The sequence below is a fragment of the Trichosurus vulpecula genome, chromosome 3, assembly GCF_011100635.1.
Source record: "Trichosurus vulpecula isolate mTriVul1 chromosome 3, mTriVul1.pri, whole genome shotgun sequence".
In the NCBI taxonomy this organism is placed as follows: Eukaryota; Metazoa; Chordata; class Mammalia; order Diprotodontia; family Phalangeridae; genus Trichosurus; species Trichosurus vulpecula.
This window is the reverse complement of record NC_050575.1, coordinates 263054405-263071775: the sequence shown is the minus strand read 5'-3', so window position 1 is coordinate 263071775 and position 17371 is coordinate 263054405. Positions and strand designations below refer to the sequence as shown.

Here is a 17371-nt window from a genome sequence, read left to right as displayed (position 1 = left end):
TCCGTTGAAGTTACATACACCCAAAGAGCACATTCGTTACAACCTGATATGAAATCTGTCTTATTTCTGCTACTGACCTTATTCACAGGGGGTGAAGCCTGGCTTTTCAAATGTGAGGTTTGGCAGGCAAGGGAGACAGGAAATCCAGAAGAGAACGAAAGAGTCTGTAAAAAGCTGGTTTCTTCCAGGCTTTACTGCTTACATTCTACCCCACCTCCCCACCTCCCCCTCTCCCCACCTCCCCACCTCCCCCTCTCCCCACCTCCCCACCTCCCCACCTCCCCCTCTCCCCACCTCCCCACCTCCCCACCTCCCCCTCTCCCCACCTCCCCACCTCCCCATCTCCCCACCTCACATGTTAGAGGAAGAGAAGCCCCATCTTGGCACCTGGGTGGGGTGGCAGGGTTCACAGCATTTGAAATTCTTTTTAATGCTGATCTGTAGAATACATATGCAATACGCATGTGGAAATTGGAATTGGAATGTGTTCCTGAGGCAAAGAGGATGAAGAGTAGGGGTTTTAACTGCTTCTGGAAGAAAGGAGAATGAAGTCAGCTCAACCAATTGATTCCTCAGGCTCCTAGGCACGGGCCCTTTTCTTTCTCTACATCCTGTGGAGATTGTCCAAGATCTAAGAGATCTAGGGTTGAGATTGTGCTGTTAGGTCAACATCAGAAAGGTTAAAGAAGATGAAAAGTCAGACGCATTTTCCTGTTGGCTAAGGTAAAGAGAAAAATGACACATCTAAGTTTTAACATTAGCCTATAATGATATATGTGGTAACCAGGTGGTGCAAAAGATAAAGTGCTGGGCCTAGAGTCAGGAAGACTCCATCTTTCCTGAGTTCAAATCCCGCCTCTGACACTTACTAGCTGTTTGACCCTGGGCAAGTCACTTAACTGTGCCTCAGTTCCTTATCTGTAAAAATGAACTGGAGAAGGAAGTGGCAAACCACTATCTTTACTAGGAAAACCTCAAACCGGGTCACAAAGAGTTGGATGTGACTGAACAACCAAATAATGATATACTAAATGATATGGCTTGAAATTATATCTTTACATTTTGCCAACTATTTCATAAATGTATGTTTTCTGGGAGAGTGATTCTAAGTTTACTCTGATGGTGACCCAGCCTGGAAAAGATTAAGTGGAGACAAACCAGGGCTAGTTGCCACAAGTGAAATTGTGACAGGTATTTTGACCAACAGATTTAGGGGTTAGTATCTACATGTACCTCTCCTATATGATTCTTGCTTGATCTCTTTCTGTATAGTCATCTTTTTTAGAAGTACTTTGGATTGATATCAGAGCTCGTTTCCTTTCTTTCTTTTTTTTTTGGTGGTGTGGGGGTGTCTGTATCTGTGATTTCATCAGCTTCCCAATTTGAAATTCATTTCATCGATGAAGATCGGGACACATCTCTAATTTAGTCTTAGAGAATTGCCTTGAGCAACAAGAGGTTAAGTGAATTTCCCATGGCAGTGTATTTAATATATATACTATGTATGTATGTATGTATGTATGTATGTATGTATGTATGTATATATGAGGTAAGACTTGAACCAAGGTTTTCATTGTTTCAAGGCCAAATGTCTATTATGCCATGCTGCTTGTCAATACTTGATAGATGATCAATTATCCCACCCAAATACTCACCCCAGCCATCTCCTTGACATCTTCCCTATGTCACATGCAACCCTTCTCTAACTGTTTCCCCACCTCTTGCTGTGGAGATAGTAATTGAATCTATACTACAACTTCTGGAAAGGGCATGTCAATTTACCCCACTTACCGTTCCTGTAAACTCCTAAAATCAAAACATCCTGCCCTGGCTACCACTTCCTGTTAGATGTTGACTTCCCTTACTGGGCTGTAAACTCCTTGAGAGCTAGGATGGTTTGCATTTGCATGTTTATCCCTAGTCCTTAGCACAGTGCTGGGCACATAGTAGTAAGTATTTCATGCATGTTTTTCATTCATTTGTTCATTCATTCATTCATTCATCATAAGTATGAATTATTGAAAGGCAGCATAACGTAGCTGATAGAGAACTGGTCTTGGAGCTGGGGAGATGTGGGTTCAAATTCTGCCTTTGGTGCTTATTGGCTATGTGTCTCTGGGCAAGACATTTAACTCTTAGTGCCCCATAACAACTCTCCAAGGCTATAAATTGCAGAATAGGTGCATATATACATTGGTGGAGGGAGTTTCTCCATGAGGAGAATCTTACCCTGATGTCTCCAATCCACGCAAAAAAACCAAAACACCCAGAATTACCGTTATCACGATTACTGCTGTCATGCAAATATTCTTTAACTAGCTTATTTAGGATTAAGGCAATGTCTTTGGAAGGATTGGGTGAGCATTGGATTTGGAGGAAATAATTTTTCAGAGTAGCCCTAGCAAAGCTGAGGATTATATTGCCAAAGGACCTTATTATGTGTCTTTGAACAGGACCTGTGTGATCTGAGGCTTCTAACTTTTCTTGAGCAATCTGATCTCTCCTAACTATGTCATTTATTTTAATATTTGTCCTTTCCTTCTTAATGAAATGAAATATTTGAAAATAGCAATTTTTCTGTTCTGCATGTATACCGTAATTCAAATAAAATGGCATCCATGGAGACTTTCTGCAGAACCATCAGCAAAATGCTCCATCGTGGGTCTCTATAAAAGATATCTGAAAACTTGTTCTTGGCTTAAGACTTTGAACAAAGTTTGAGAGTAACAACAAGGTCCCATTGTGCACAGAAATTTCTGTAAGGCAACATTCATTCAAGTGTTGATCTGTATTTCACAGTCCAAGAAAAACAACAGTTATTTATATAATTTTATCCATGTTTCTGTTTTTCCTATCCATCCCCTCTCCCTGAATACCCCCTCCCCATCAAACCCTCCCACAAAGCTACAGCTGAAAACCTGGAACTTGTAAAGGGAGGGAAATACACAAAGAGATGTTTTTGCTTTCTTTTGGTCATGACAGAAACTAGATTGATAAGAGCTTCTTCTTCTTCTTCTTCTTCTTCTTCTTCTTTTTCTTCTTCTTCTTCTTCTTCTTCTTCTTCTTCTTCTTCTTCTTCTTCTTCTTCTCTTGTGAATGAGGAGCTATTTACATGTTTCACATCCCCATTATAATTTTGGAATAATCAAGTGTATGATGCAATAATAAAGATCCATTTATTCACAGCTAATTAGATCTAAGAATTGAAAGATATCCCTAAGGTTACCCAGTCTATCAGTACCTGACCAAGAATTCTTTCTACAACATTCTTAATGAGTAGTCATCCAGATTTTGCTTGAAGACTTCCAGTAGAGATCAGAGGTGGGGGACTCACTGCCTCCAGAGATATCTCAGCTTGTTTTTAGATAGCTCCATTTATTAGTAAGCTTTCCCTATATCAACCCTAAAATGCCTCTCTGAAAGTTTGACCTACTGTACTTCATTCTACCTACTAAGGCCAGGAAGAATGAAAATAATCAATATTTCATATAACAACCCTTCAAATGATTTAAGAGATTAAAGAGATCTATTATGTCCTTCCCTTGTGTCTCCCCCCAGCTTCTCTTTTCTAAACAAAATGTTCAGCTCCTTCAACCAGTTCTCATATGTGATGATCCTGGTGGCCCTCCGCTGGAAGATTCCCAGTTTATCAATGTCCTTCCTAAAATGTGATGCCCAGAAGTGAACACAATACTTCAGATGTGGGCTGACCAGGGCAGATTACAGCAGGACTATACTCCACTGGTCCTGGACACCTCTCTTGAGGTGGCTTTATCACATTATAATTTTTGGCTGCCATGTTGCACTCCTGGCTCATATTGAATTGTAATGTGGTCACAGAGTTTTGTGGCTGTATGATAATATATACTACCAATAAATGCTCTAGTAAAAACAAATATTTTAAGCATGTCAGCTAAAAAGCTTTATTGGAAGCTGATGAATCAAGTGATAACTTTTTGCATTGGCACAAATGGATGTGGGATTCTTTTGTGATTTTCAGTGACCTTATAAGCGCATAAAATTACAATGCTGAATGGGAAGTTTCTACTAAGGAAACTTTGTTAACACTGTCTCAAAAGTTAGCTAGAGTTATTTGTTCTAGGAATACAGTAATTTCATGTCCTTCAGAGTCCATACATTTGCCTTTGTATCTCCTACAGTGCTTAGCATATTGTTTGGTACAAAGGCAGTACTTTATGTTAACTGAACTGAATTTTCATAACATAAAGAATCTTCTTGATAAGGCACAATTTAACTGGACATAATGGTATTTGAAAGTTCATCAACAAAGAGAAAATATGTGAAGCTTAGGTATTTCAGTACCAGAAACCGAGATATGGGAAATCTTGAGGAGGGGGCCAGGAGAGGGAAGAATATGTACCTGCTACTGTCAGACCTTTCCATAATAACTACTGGGAAGTATATCTAGGTTGTGCAAAGTAGGTTGGTAAATGGAGATTGCTATGTAGTGCTGGACCACATTACTACAGTTCTAGCTTTAACAGAACCTCTAAAGTTGTTGAGAAGGTTGGTGGGAGAGAGATTAGATTTGTTGCTCCTCTGCCATTACAGTATGTTTTTCATTAATGAAGATATGCTTCACCTTAAAATGATGCAGAAGTTGTATCTACATAGACAAACAAGCTTTAAAAAGAAAACATGGATAAAGTTAATCAATTACTTTAAAGATAATTTGATTGATTCATCTATGCCACGTATTTGTCCCCACTTCTCCCTTTCCAAAAACAGCTCCTGTTATTGTGTATAGATTAAGATATGATGGCTGTATGAGCTTGGCAGAACCCAAAAAAAGAGGTCCAAATGGTTAGATCTGACCCAGGTTTTTGCAGAGCATACCACAGGAGACAAAAATGAATAACTCCATGCCATAGGAAGATTAATTTTTATTTCATTCAAAGAATCATTATATACAGAGAGATTCATTTCTGTAATAATTTAAACCCATTCTTTCAACTGATTTATGTCTGTATTTCAGGATGAAAAATTTTCAGACCAATGATTTGGCCTTTTCTTCTGAGGAGGGTTATGGAGACAACAGTGGCCTTGCAGAATACACAGCTAACGCAATTGATTCATCGATTAGCTGGAAGGATATTACCTGGCTGAAGAAATTGACAACCCTCCCAATTGTTGCCAAAGGCATCCTCCGAGGTTCATTTATTTCTTCACTTAAAAATATACAATCCTTTATAACTTTATGCAGTTTTGAGGAGGTGATTAGTGCATAGAAAAATAAAGATGAAAAGCAGGAAGAGACTTTTCTGCTATTTAATGAAAGGTTCTTTGCATATATAATGATCCTGATCCCCCACAGTGGGGAAGCAGCATCATAAGAATTAGTTGAGTACTCCTGTAAACGGCATGAACATTTTCAAGCGACTGGGACATGATTTCATTTAGCAAATTACTATTTCATAACCCCAAGTCATAAAATCATAGGGGTAGTCAAGAGACCATAGAAAAGACTATAGCATCCATTCATCAGGATAGTCTGCATATTAGAACTAAATGTTAAGACAGCTCAGACAAAGAGGGAGTTTTAGACTCCCCCCCCACCAAAAAAAAACCCTTCACATTGGTGGTGTCTATATGACTGGGAAGAAGTTTTTAATAAGTGTGTATGTGGGGGATGGGGTATGGGGTGGGGAAAATTGCCTCCAAATGGTAAAGTCGCTAAATTATTGTTAAAGACATCTATGTTTCTTTAAAAACAGAAGATTTATTCCTGTTGAGACAGATTATCAGTCTTCCTCCTGCAAGCCATCCCTGATGCTCTCTCCCTCCTTCCCCTACCGCATCATATGCAAGACTTCATTCCTCCTTTGGCCCAGAATCTCCCTAACTTGTTCTGTCAGCTAATAGCTAGAACCAACTGGCAAGTGTGGAAAACACAATGACACCTTTTTTTTCCTTTTTCTTCCTTCCTTCCGTTCTTTCTTTCTTTCTTTCTTTCTTTCTCTCTTGAATGAGGATTGGTGGCCTATATAAAGAAAATACTTGATCTTTAAGTAGCTTAAGCATTCAATCATTAGCTTCAAGTAGCCCTGGCTGCCCCCATAGGTCTCACAACTTTTTTGGAGCTGAAGGATTGAAATACTGATTAATTTTACAATAGCAATGTGTCTCAGTACTGGTTTCTTAACTTCTATTTTGTGTGTGAGTTCAAAAGAGTTCAAAGTTGATGGCACTATGAAAGGTGCATACTCCCCAAAACATTTTTAGCAAACATTTTGAATCCATCACTATGAGGAAAAACCCATTAACTTACTGCAATGTCTTTAAAGAAGATCATTCGCAGAACTTTTCTTTAAAAATATCATTTTTTCTTTTTATTTCCATTAAGAAAAATCAATTTTCTTGTTACTCATCCTCCACATTTATCCCCCACAATCAATATATTAACCCCCACATTTATCAACTATCTATTACTGACATTATTATTGTTATCCTCCACACCCACAAATATTTGTGGTCGTACTGTATGATTATTAATACCTTCTCCAAGGTCTTTTTGGATTCTAACTTTACTTTACAAAATTCTCTTCACTCATCTCATCCCTCGTCTGATTTGATCTGCAAACTAAATCAACAAATGATAAAGTCAGTGAAATTCTAGAAGGCCTGATTTACTCCCAGGAAGTTGTTTACATCAGAGTAGAACCTTTCCCTTAATCATCACAATGAAAAGAGTGCCTTTGTTGCAACCTAATATTTGCCTTCATTAGAAGAAGGAAGTTCCATGGGAAGAATGTCATCTCCATTTGTACTGACCATGTTTAGGATTCCCATCTTATGTTGTGCTGTAGAAAGTTTCCCATTGCGTGACATGGGCTATGAGTCAAAAAGAGTGAAATAGATGTTCCTATCATGTGAGGTTGAAGAAGAGCCTAGTATTCTCGACCTTTGCATTCTTTAGATGGCCTTTGTGCCACCACCATCATCAATACAACTCTATGTTCTCCTTTCCCCTACCACATCACTCTTACTCCGCTTTTCCTTCTACTTCCCCTTCCTCTCCCTAATCTCCTCCCTTTTTTTCTTTTCATCCTCTTTTCTTTAGTGAAAATAAAACAAAGATAAAACTCTTCTAAATAAATAAAATTATATAGAAAGTTATCTAAATACCTGGATAGCAGAATAGATATACAGATACATGGATCTCTACTAGATCTATTATTTCTTTAGTTCAGGCAAATTCTTCTGGTAGCAAAACTTCCTCTATTAATGCAGATAAATAGCTGACAACAGCAGATAATGCAAATAAATTAATGCAGATGTATAGCCACTATGCAATTTATGATCTTTGATAATTGCCTGTGGCATTGAAAGGTTAAGTAACCTTTCCAGATTTACACAGACAGTATATATCAGGCTGCCATATTGCCTCACATATATATTTGCATGTATGTTGAGGGGGGGAGGGAGAGGGAGAAGGAGAAGGAGAGAGAGAGAGAGAGATAGAGAGAGAGAGAGAGAGAGAGAGAGAGAGAGAGAGAGAGAGAGAGAGAGCATTTGGAATTTTGGTTTGGGTGCTATGAAGTACATTTCAAAGACAGTGGGTGATGTTAAGGAAATCCAGGGAAATGCAATTTGTACACATACCATTTACCCTGAAGCATCTTTGTATAACTATTAGTTTCTTTATTTAATAAACAAAAAGCATTTCTATAGTAACAAGTGCATCAAACAACACATATGCTAATTTTGGACTTTAGGAAATCTTTTCTTGGAAATTCAATAATCCACATTTCATGGATTTATTCTTGCCTCATTAAATCCTTCTCATCCATATTTTCACTTACATTGACCAGAAGTTGCTCATCCTTTTCTGAATTTACTTTTAACTATAAAGGTGAGGGTTATGTTTGTAGAAATATGGGATGACAGCTGGGAAATTCTGGATGAAACACATCTTTTCTTTACCACCATTATATTACCATGGAATGCAAGATACAATCTCTCTTGCTATGGTCAAATTCTGCTCTTTGAAAACTTCAACAAACTCCAAACATACACTTGAGGACAGGATTTGGCCTTCATTAGTTCACACGCTAACAAACATTCCATACTTTGGGCAAAGTCATAACAGTAGTCAATGCAAAAATTCCTTCCTTCCGTCCTTCCTTCTTTCCTTCCTTCCTTCTTTCCTTCCTTGCTTCCGTCCTTCCTTCCTTCCTTCCTTCCTTCCTTCCTTCCTTCCTTCCTTCCTTCCTTCCTTCCTTCCTTCCTTCCTTCCTTCCTTCTTTCCTTTCTTCTTTCTTTCCTTCCTTCCTTCCTTCCAGACCACAACCAGTGAGTAGTACAAGCTGCCTGAATGGTGACCCAGCTGGCCAGGTGCCGTTGGTTAACTCAGCTCATCTTCCTTCCCCCCCCCTTACCCTGCTCTCACCTTCCCTCCTTTCCTCTACCCTTACTTGAGGTTGTTCTGCCTCAAGGAAGTAAATTTTGATGGCTGAAAGCTACATAGCTTAAGACCAAGCCTTAAACCCAATTCACTCTGGAGCTCATGGATTGGACCTGCCAAAGCACCACTTAATGGTTATTTTTTGGGTCCTCCTGGTTCAGAGTGAATGTAAGTAGTAACTGTTTCTCTTTTGGTCAGCAACCCTGAGGGTCTTCCCCCCCAACTTGATTTTTTTTTATTAAAGGGGACATCCCTTGACTCACTTCTTAAAGAGGTCTATTCACTGAATGGACGTTGTCTCACTCAAATTGAGAACCTGAAAAGACCATAGTTTGAAAGGGCCAAGGTATCCCATTGCATCCTGGGCCATCTCCAGTCATCCTGATTGATACCTGACCACTGGACCCAGATGGCTCCAGAGAAGAAAGTGAGGCTGGTGACCTTGCACAACCCTCCCTAACTCAAATCAAAGTCAACTGCAAGTCATGTTATCAGCTCCCTAATGCCACAGTCTTCTTTGAGAACAAACGATAAGCCACAACTTTCACTGGAGTTCCTTTTCTGAAGAACTTGTCTTGAATTCAATTCTTTTTTTAAAAAAACACATTTCCATATTAGCCATGGTGAAAAACAAAACAAAAGCAAGAAAAAGCAAGAAATATAAAAGAGTTCTCTCTCTGAAGGTAGATAGCATTTTTCATCTTGGATCATTTGGAATTGTCTTGGATCATTGTCTTGACCAGAGTAGTTAAGTCTTTCACAGTTGATCATCATTAGAATATTGCTCTTACGATGTATAATGTTCTGGTTCTGCTCACCTTAATTTGTATCAGTTCCTATAAGTCTTCCCAGGTTTTTCTGAAATCATTCTGCTCATTATTTCTTATAGTACAGTAGGATTCCATTATAATCATATACCTCAACCATCTCCAATTGATAGGCACCCCCTCAATTTCTAATTCTTTGCTACCACAAAAGGGCTGATGTTGTTTAATTGTTTTAGTTATGTCCGACTCTTCGTTTTCCTGGCAAAGATACTGGAGTGGCTTGCCTTTTCCTTCTCCAGTTCGTTTTATAGATGAGGAACTGAGGCAAACAGGATTAAGGGATTTGCCTCAGGTCACATAGCTAGTAAGTGTCTGAGGCTAGATTTGAACTCATGAAAATGGGTCCTCCTGACTTTAAGCCCAGTACTCCATATATTGAGCCACCTAGCTGCCACCACATATAGGTCTTTTCCTCTTTTCTTTGATCTCTTTGGAATCAGATCTAATAGTGGCATTACCAGGTCAAAGGGTATGCACAGTTTTATAGTTCTTTGGGCATAATTCCAAATTGTTCTCCAGAATAGTTGGATCAGTTCACAACTCTACCAATAGTATATTTGTGCCCCTATTTTGCTACATTCCCTCCAGCATTTATAATTTTTCCTTTCTGTCACATTAGCTAATCTAATAGATGTGATGTTGATGTGAAAGAGTTGTTTTAATTTACGTTTCTCTAATCAATAGTGATTTAGAGCATTTTTCATATGACTATTGACAGCTTTGATTTCTTCTTCTGAAAACTGCCATTTATATTCTTTGACAATCTATCAATTAGAGAATGGCTTTTATTTTTTACAAATGTGAGTCAGTTCCCTATGTATTTGAGAAATGAAGTCTTTATTAGTGAAACTTGATGTACCTGCCCCCCACCCCAGCCCCTCAGTTTCCTGCTTTTGTTCTAAATTTGGCTACATTGGTTTTGTTTGGACAAAAAAATTTTAAATTTTGTTTAATCAAAATTATCCATTTTTCATCTTGTGATCCTCTTTATTTCTTCTTTTGTCATAAACTCTTCCCATATCTGTAGATCTGGCAGATAACATTTTTCCATGCTTTCCAAGTTTACTTATGAAATCTCCCTTTATATCTCAATCATTAGTCCTTTTATCATTATTTTGCTATATAGTGGTGAGATATTAGTGTATGCCTAGCTTTTGCCAAACTGCTTTCCACTTTTTGGTTAGTTCTTGAATTCACTTCTTGAAAGCATTAATCTTCTCTGCATTCTAATGTGTATGTATTTTTAAATTTATGGGTGTGTGCATATGTGTGTATACACATACATATAGACAGAATCACAGAATTTTTGAGTTGGAAAGGATATCTTTGAGCACAACTACTCTGACCCACACAGGAACAAAGTACCTGCCATCTCAAGGTCACATGTGGCCCTCTAGGTCCTCAAGTGTGGCCCTTTTACTGAATCCAAACTTCACAGAACACATCCCCTTAATAAAAGGATTTATTCCGCAAAACTTGAATTCAATCAAAAGGCTGCACTCAAAGACCTAGAAGCCCACATGTAGCCTCCAGGTGGCAGGTTCCCCACCCCTGATCTAACCCTTGCTTTAAGACCTCTAGTGAAGGGGACTCCACTATCTCCTGATCAGACCATTATATTTACAAAGTGCTAATTGCTTTGAAAATTTTCCTTGCAATAGATGGATATCTACCTCTTTCCCTGATGCCATGGTCCTCTTCCAAAAATGAAGGACAAACGTAACAACAACAATTTCTACCCATTGTCCTGTTTTTGCCCTTAGGGACCAAGCAGGAAAGGTCTAGGCCATCTTCTCTGTGACAGCCTCAAATTTTCTCTTCTCTACCCTAAACATCTCTTTCTGTGAACTGTTTTTCCCCATATATCATTCTCTCTAGGTCCATGCAATGTTGCTCCTGGTATTCTGAAAGAAAACAAAATTTCAATTCTTTTCGATTCAACACACATTTAAATTAGGTATTATGTTCTATGCACTGACCTAGGGCCAGGGTATTCAAATGATAAAAACAAAACAATTGTTGCCTCAACTAGCTTATATTCTACTAGGGACTACAACATAGCTAGATAGATAGAGAGAGAGATAGAAAGATAGATAGATAGACATACAGACAGACAGACAAATAGATAGATAGCATCTGCCCCACAGGCTTATGAGGACTGATTGAGTTAACTTTTAGAAAGTACTCGGCAAAAACCTTAAAGCACTATATAAATGCTAGTTATTACTATTATTATGAACACATACTTGTATTTGAATCCTCCTTCTGGTGCTTACTACCTATGTAATTCTGGATCTTAGTTTCTCTATCTTTAAAATGAAGGCCTTCAACTAGACGGCCTCTGATGACCCTTCTTGTTCTACACCTATAATCCTCTATGACAGGTTGAGAAGTAAGGTGATTGTGAAGAAGTAGAGACAGTTTTAAGTATTCCTCTCTAAGGGCTTGATAGAGAAAGCAAAGAGAAACTTTGAATGATATCCTGAGGGAATAGTAAGTGTTTTAAAGGATAGACTTGTATATGTTTTTAGTCTGGAGGGAAGAAATGAGTAGATAAGGAGAAACTGAAGAAAAAGGAATGAAAAGGAATGAAGGATGGGGCAAGTTCCTGAAGGAAAGAGGATGGGATAAGAAAAAGAGAACAGCTAGAAGGATTAGTCTAGGCAAGGAGAAGAAAACCTCTTCATTAAAACTTGAAGCAAAGGCAGAAAGGGTGGGAGTAATATAAAGAGGTTTTAACATGGGGAGTATTCATATGGTCACAGAATGTCTGATTTGAAAGCAATCTCAGAGGCCATCTAGTCCAACCTGTACTTGACCAGGAACCCCCATTACTACATTCTTGATGTGAACATAACCTTTTCTTGAAAAAGCTTCAACAAGGGAAAAGCCATTGTCTCTTGAGGGCACTTATTTTTACTTTTGAATAGCTTTAATTGTTAGGAAGTTGTTCCTTGTGTAGCTCTGGTATGGCATGTAACATGGCACCCACACCATCTGTATTCTATAGGCTGACTCAGTCATTCCCAATCAGCACTCACAACGGTAGTTCTGGAGGATTTCCGGGAGGAGGGTGATGGTCACAGGAGTGATCATGTGGCTACTACTCAAACACACAGGGTACTATGTGTAACCTTGGTGTGAGGGGAATGCACTTCTGCTGTTTGTCATTGTAGTTCTTTAGTTCTCACTCATGTGCTCCCTATTTCTCTACAGTCACAGTGACACTATTGAATCTTAAACATGAAATGTTTAATAAATAGTAAGGCACAAACAATAATAATTATAACATTTACTCAGTAAAAGGCAAAAGCAGGGATAATTTAAAAATATAACAATCCACTAAAAAACTTGGATCACAGTAAATCATCTGTGTATTCAGTATCTGTGGGGGAGAGTGAGCCCACACTTACTGAAACCTAGCAAGGAGACATATGACTAGGGAAAATCAGGTTCCTGAGATGACCATGGCACTGAATGGTAAACTTTGAAGTCCTTGGTCTCTTTAAAAAAATAACACAAAACCATTTGTACCATGCATCACTTCCTGGCCAAAACTGCTTCTCTGTGGCAGGGTATTGAGAATGGGTTATAATCTTTTAGCAAAATATAGCAGCGTAGCTCCAAGAAAAGCAGCTACAAAGCTTGTCTTTCTATCCCTTCCCCCTCTCTTAAACTACGGGGGAAATAAAGAGTGAGAGTTTTCCCCGATCTCAAATTGTGTATGGTAGGAGGGGAAAATTAGCCCAGACAGCTCTTCTCAGTGTGTCAGAATACAGCTCTCCTACAGTGAGCTTTCAGTAGCTCAAGAGCGCATTTAGTAAGCCCTCTTTTCTCCGGACAATCAACTCTCAGTAAAGCAATGTCTCTCTGCCAATCAGCAAAACTCTTAAACATCTGAAGAACCTGTCTGTCAGCTTTTAGGAGTCTTCTAGTTTCTCAGGCTTCTAATCTCTAATTTAATCTGATTCCTCTCTCAGCTTCTTCCCCTGTGTCTTTTAATGCCTCAAAGCAGATTTTATATCATCCTCCCACAGTTCCCAAACAGTGGATTTGTAGTTTTGCAGTTATAACTTTCAAAACTCTGAAAACAGTCAATGAATAAAATATATGATAATGTATTGCATCCATTATTACATAATTCTGTGCTCTAACTTTCAAACAGGTCCTCTCAGTCAATACATTTATTTGCAAAACGGTTTTTTCTCTGGTTTTCAGAACAGTCTATATCTCTCCTCAAGCATTTGTATGGTGGGGTGTGGGGAATGGAGCTATGTTTCTTCTCAAGGTGTTTTCATCAGTGTTCTTTACACAAATATTTTTTTTTTCTGCCCTTATTAGCGACCAAAATCTCCATATAACAATGGGGGCTGTATCTTACCCTTAGATCAAGCCTAAATTTCCCTCTCTCTAAATTTCACTCATTGCTACCAGTTCTATTCTCCAATGCCAAACAAAACAAGTATAATCCCACTTCCTATTTGACTGCCTTTGAAGTACTTGAAGGTAACTTTTATGTTCTCCTAAATTCCATTCATTTTTATTAACACTTTTAATCTTGTCAATTTATTTCCACATAACTGAATAATTACATCAAGCATGGGGATCATTTTTGCAAGTATACACACACATATGTATTTAGATATGTATGTGTAGGTATAGACATGAATATAACCAAGTTCTTTTGTTTAATCCCTTATAATTCACATATTGGAATTTGTTCATTTGGAACATTTTATTATCCTATATTGACTATCAGCAAAATTGAAGTCCATGCAAATTCCACAAGGAGCATCAGTTATTCCTTATTTAAGATGATGCAAATTCTGACTTTATCTTGGTTAAGAACATTGTCCCTACTGTGGTTCTGCTACCTCTATACAGGAGTTTTGTGTACAATCTTCACTATTGGATGAAACAGTCACACTGATGAGATCCAACACATCAGATCCCATGGATATGGGCTATGAAATACTTTACAGAATATATAATATTAATTAATATTAATATAATAATATAAGTTATAAAATACTATGAAATAGCTACTGTGATCAGAACTAGGGGTACAAAGACAAAATAAGCCTGTTCCTACTTTCAAGAAAACTTTTATTCTGCTGGGGGGAATGATATACGATCCATTAAAACATTCCTCAAATCTATATTTTGAGGTAAGAATTATAAAATCTACCCTTCAGAAATACTATTTAGATTTTTTAAAATAGAAAACAGGCAATTTGCAACAGTATCCTCAGTTTAGCTTTAATTACCGAACTGCTGAATCATGTTTTTCCAGCTGATGATGCCAGAGAAGCTGTGGAATACGGTGTCAATGGGATATTGGTGTCCAATCATGGTGCTCGCCAACTGGATGGAGTGCCTGCCACTGTGAGTACTGATAAAAGGCGGAATATGTATGGCAAGTATTCCTTGAAAAATTTCCACTGCGCTTTCAATTTTAGCCATTTTTCTATCTGTCTGGTTTGATCTTAGTCTGTCTTTTTTGTATTTGTGTGTACATGCAGCCATCAAATAATGATTCATATGTAAACATATGTGCCAAAGGGTTTTAAACTTAACAAGCACTTAATGGTGAGAATATTATGTCATTAGGCTATTCTCAACTCTTAATGAACCATTTAATCATGCTAGCTGATCTCTAAGGTTCATTCTCACTCTGAGGTCCTCCATGATTAACTAAGTACTTTGTGAATCAAGTACTGAACTGGGAGGTAGGAGACCTATATTCTACCATTAACTAATTATGTGATCTTGGGTAAATTGCCCAATTCTCTCTACTTTAATATTCTCATCCATAAAAATGAGGGAGGTAAAGTTACTTAATCTCTTAGGTGCCTTTCAGTTCTATAATTCTGTGATCTATAGCCAAAGTGAAATAGAAAATATTTGCCAAATTTACCTTAAATTGAATTATTTTTACTCAAGTAATCTGAATAGGTCTCTGGGTCTAGATAATGATCCACTTCTCATCCTTTTTTAAGTACATATAAACTGTTCTTTGCCTGTGATTAGTAATTTGATGGTTTTGACTTTTGGCTAGTGAATTAACTTTAACAAGTAATCAAGTGACTTGCATCGGATTCTACCTTCTTCTACCACCCACTCTTCCTTACAAGTAAATTGACTCATTGATTTGGTTGGAATGTCCACCCAGTGGTTTGTGTGGTCAGAGTCATGGTCCCAAGTATTTTTTCATGCCCAGATAAGTGAGATGTAGATACTGAGGCTCTTGTTTGCTCCAGGACCTTGTAATAAGCTCCTAAGCACTAAGAAGAGACCTACTGGGTCTCTGATACATACCGTAGAATTCAGTGGTGTCAAACTCAAATAGGAAATGATCCCTTCAGGCCACATATTGATTTAGAAAACCACAAATTAACATTACCTATGTTTTGTTTTATTGTTATTCATTTTGTTAACTATTTCCCAATTATATTTTAATTTGGTTTGGTTGGTATCCTTTACAGACTGTAAGCTTGACCCTTGGGGGCAGTCAGGTGGAGCAGTGGATAGAGTGTCAGGCCTGGAATTAGGAAGACTCATCTACATGAATTCAAACCTGGCCTCAGACACTTACTAGCTGTGTGACCATGGGCAAGTTTGCCTCAGTTTCCTCATAAGTAAAATGATCTGGAGAGGGAAATGGCAAACCACTCCAGTATCTTTGCCAAGAAAACCCCAAATGGGGTCATGAAAAGTCAGGATGAAAAATGCCTGAACTGAACTGGTTTGGCACTTCTGGTATAGATCATAGGATATAAGATCCCCAGTTGGAATTAAAAACTCTTTGAAGGCACCAATTGTTTTCTTTTTGTTTTTTCTCTCCCTTTACCACCTAGCAGAATTCAATTTAATTCAGTAAACATTTATTAAACACCTACTATGTGCCAGTCATTGTGCTAAGTGCTGGAGATACAGATAAGAAAAAGAAAGACAGTCCCTGCCCTCAAAGAGCTTGGATTTTAATGGAGGTGGAGAGGACATAAAAGGGAGCTTAAGGAGGGACGAAGGGAAGAGAAGGTACCAGGTGGAGGAGCATGAAAACGGTGGAGCTGAATCCAGGAGTTTAGCTGGTAGGAAATGGTTGGGCTGTGAGCTCTCTGAATCATCTATAAATGGAGGCTCAGTGCCAGGAAATCTTTTGTTGTTGTTTAGTTGTTTCAGTCGCATCTGACTCTTTGTGACCTCATTGGGGTTTTCTTGGCAGAAAGTGGAGTGGTTTGCCATTTTTTTTCTTCAGCTCATTTTACAGAGGAGGAAACTGAGGCAAACAGGGTTAATTGACTTGTCCAAGGTCATACAGTTAGTAGGTGTCTGAGGACAGATTTGAACTCAGGAAGAGGAGTCTTCTTGACTCCAGGTCTGGAGCTCCTTCTAGCTATCTAGCCACCTAGCAAGGCCATCTAGCTGCCTTCTTGAGTACTTCGAATTTAGCAAAGTGCCCAGAGCTTAGCACAGTGCCTGGGGCATTGTAAATATTTAATAAAAGCCTGTTGATTGATTGATTGCTGCCTACTTTATGTCCAGCCAAATGCTATGTACTGTAGGAAATTATGAAGACATATATGGAACAGAGCATGTAGAATGATTGCTATAGAAACCCAAAAGATCTTATAAGCAAATCAGGAAGTCTTAACCTTCATTGTGTCCTGAACTCCTTTGGCTGTCTGGTGAAACATATGGAGTCCTTTTCAGAGTAATGCTTTTAAATACATAAAATCCAGAGGATTACAAATGAGTCTAATCATATAGAAATATAAGTATCAAAATATTTTTTAAAATCAAGTTGGCGGAACCCTTGTGTTATAAGCTATATATCTTTATAGGTTAAATATATTGAAAAACCTAATAAAATGAAATAGAATAGGAATAAGTGTGGGTTCCACAAATTAACTTTGTAAGTGCATGGCAAGATAGAATAATAATCTACCTCAAAAAGATCTCCGTGTTTTAATGGATTGCAAATAGCTATCAATAGTTATCATATCATGTCACATCATATATCAACTCTAATAAATAGTTATTGATAGCTATCGAGTGTGGTATGGTGCCCACAAAAGCTAATGTCATGTGAGGCTGTGCTAAGAGAAATAAACTATCT

The 17371-nt window shown here is 38.1% G+C and overlaps 1 protein-coding gene across 1 annotated transcript in view; it reads left to right on the top strand.

The window, feature by feature from the left end:
* The window catches only part of HAO1 (hydroxyacid oxidase 1), a 72288-nt gene that overhangs the window by 42993 nt on the left and 11924 nt on the right, over positions 1-17371 (top strand). Inside the window, exons 4-5 of the mRNA XM_036752933.1 lie at positions 4997-5172; positions 14546-14637. Coding sequence (XP_036608828.1) covers positions 4997-5172; positions 14546-14637 — 268 coding nt within the window. The remainder of the gene's footprint in view (positions 1-4996; positions 5173-14545; positions 14638-17371) is intronic.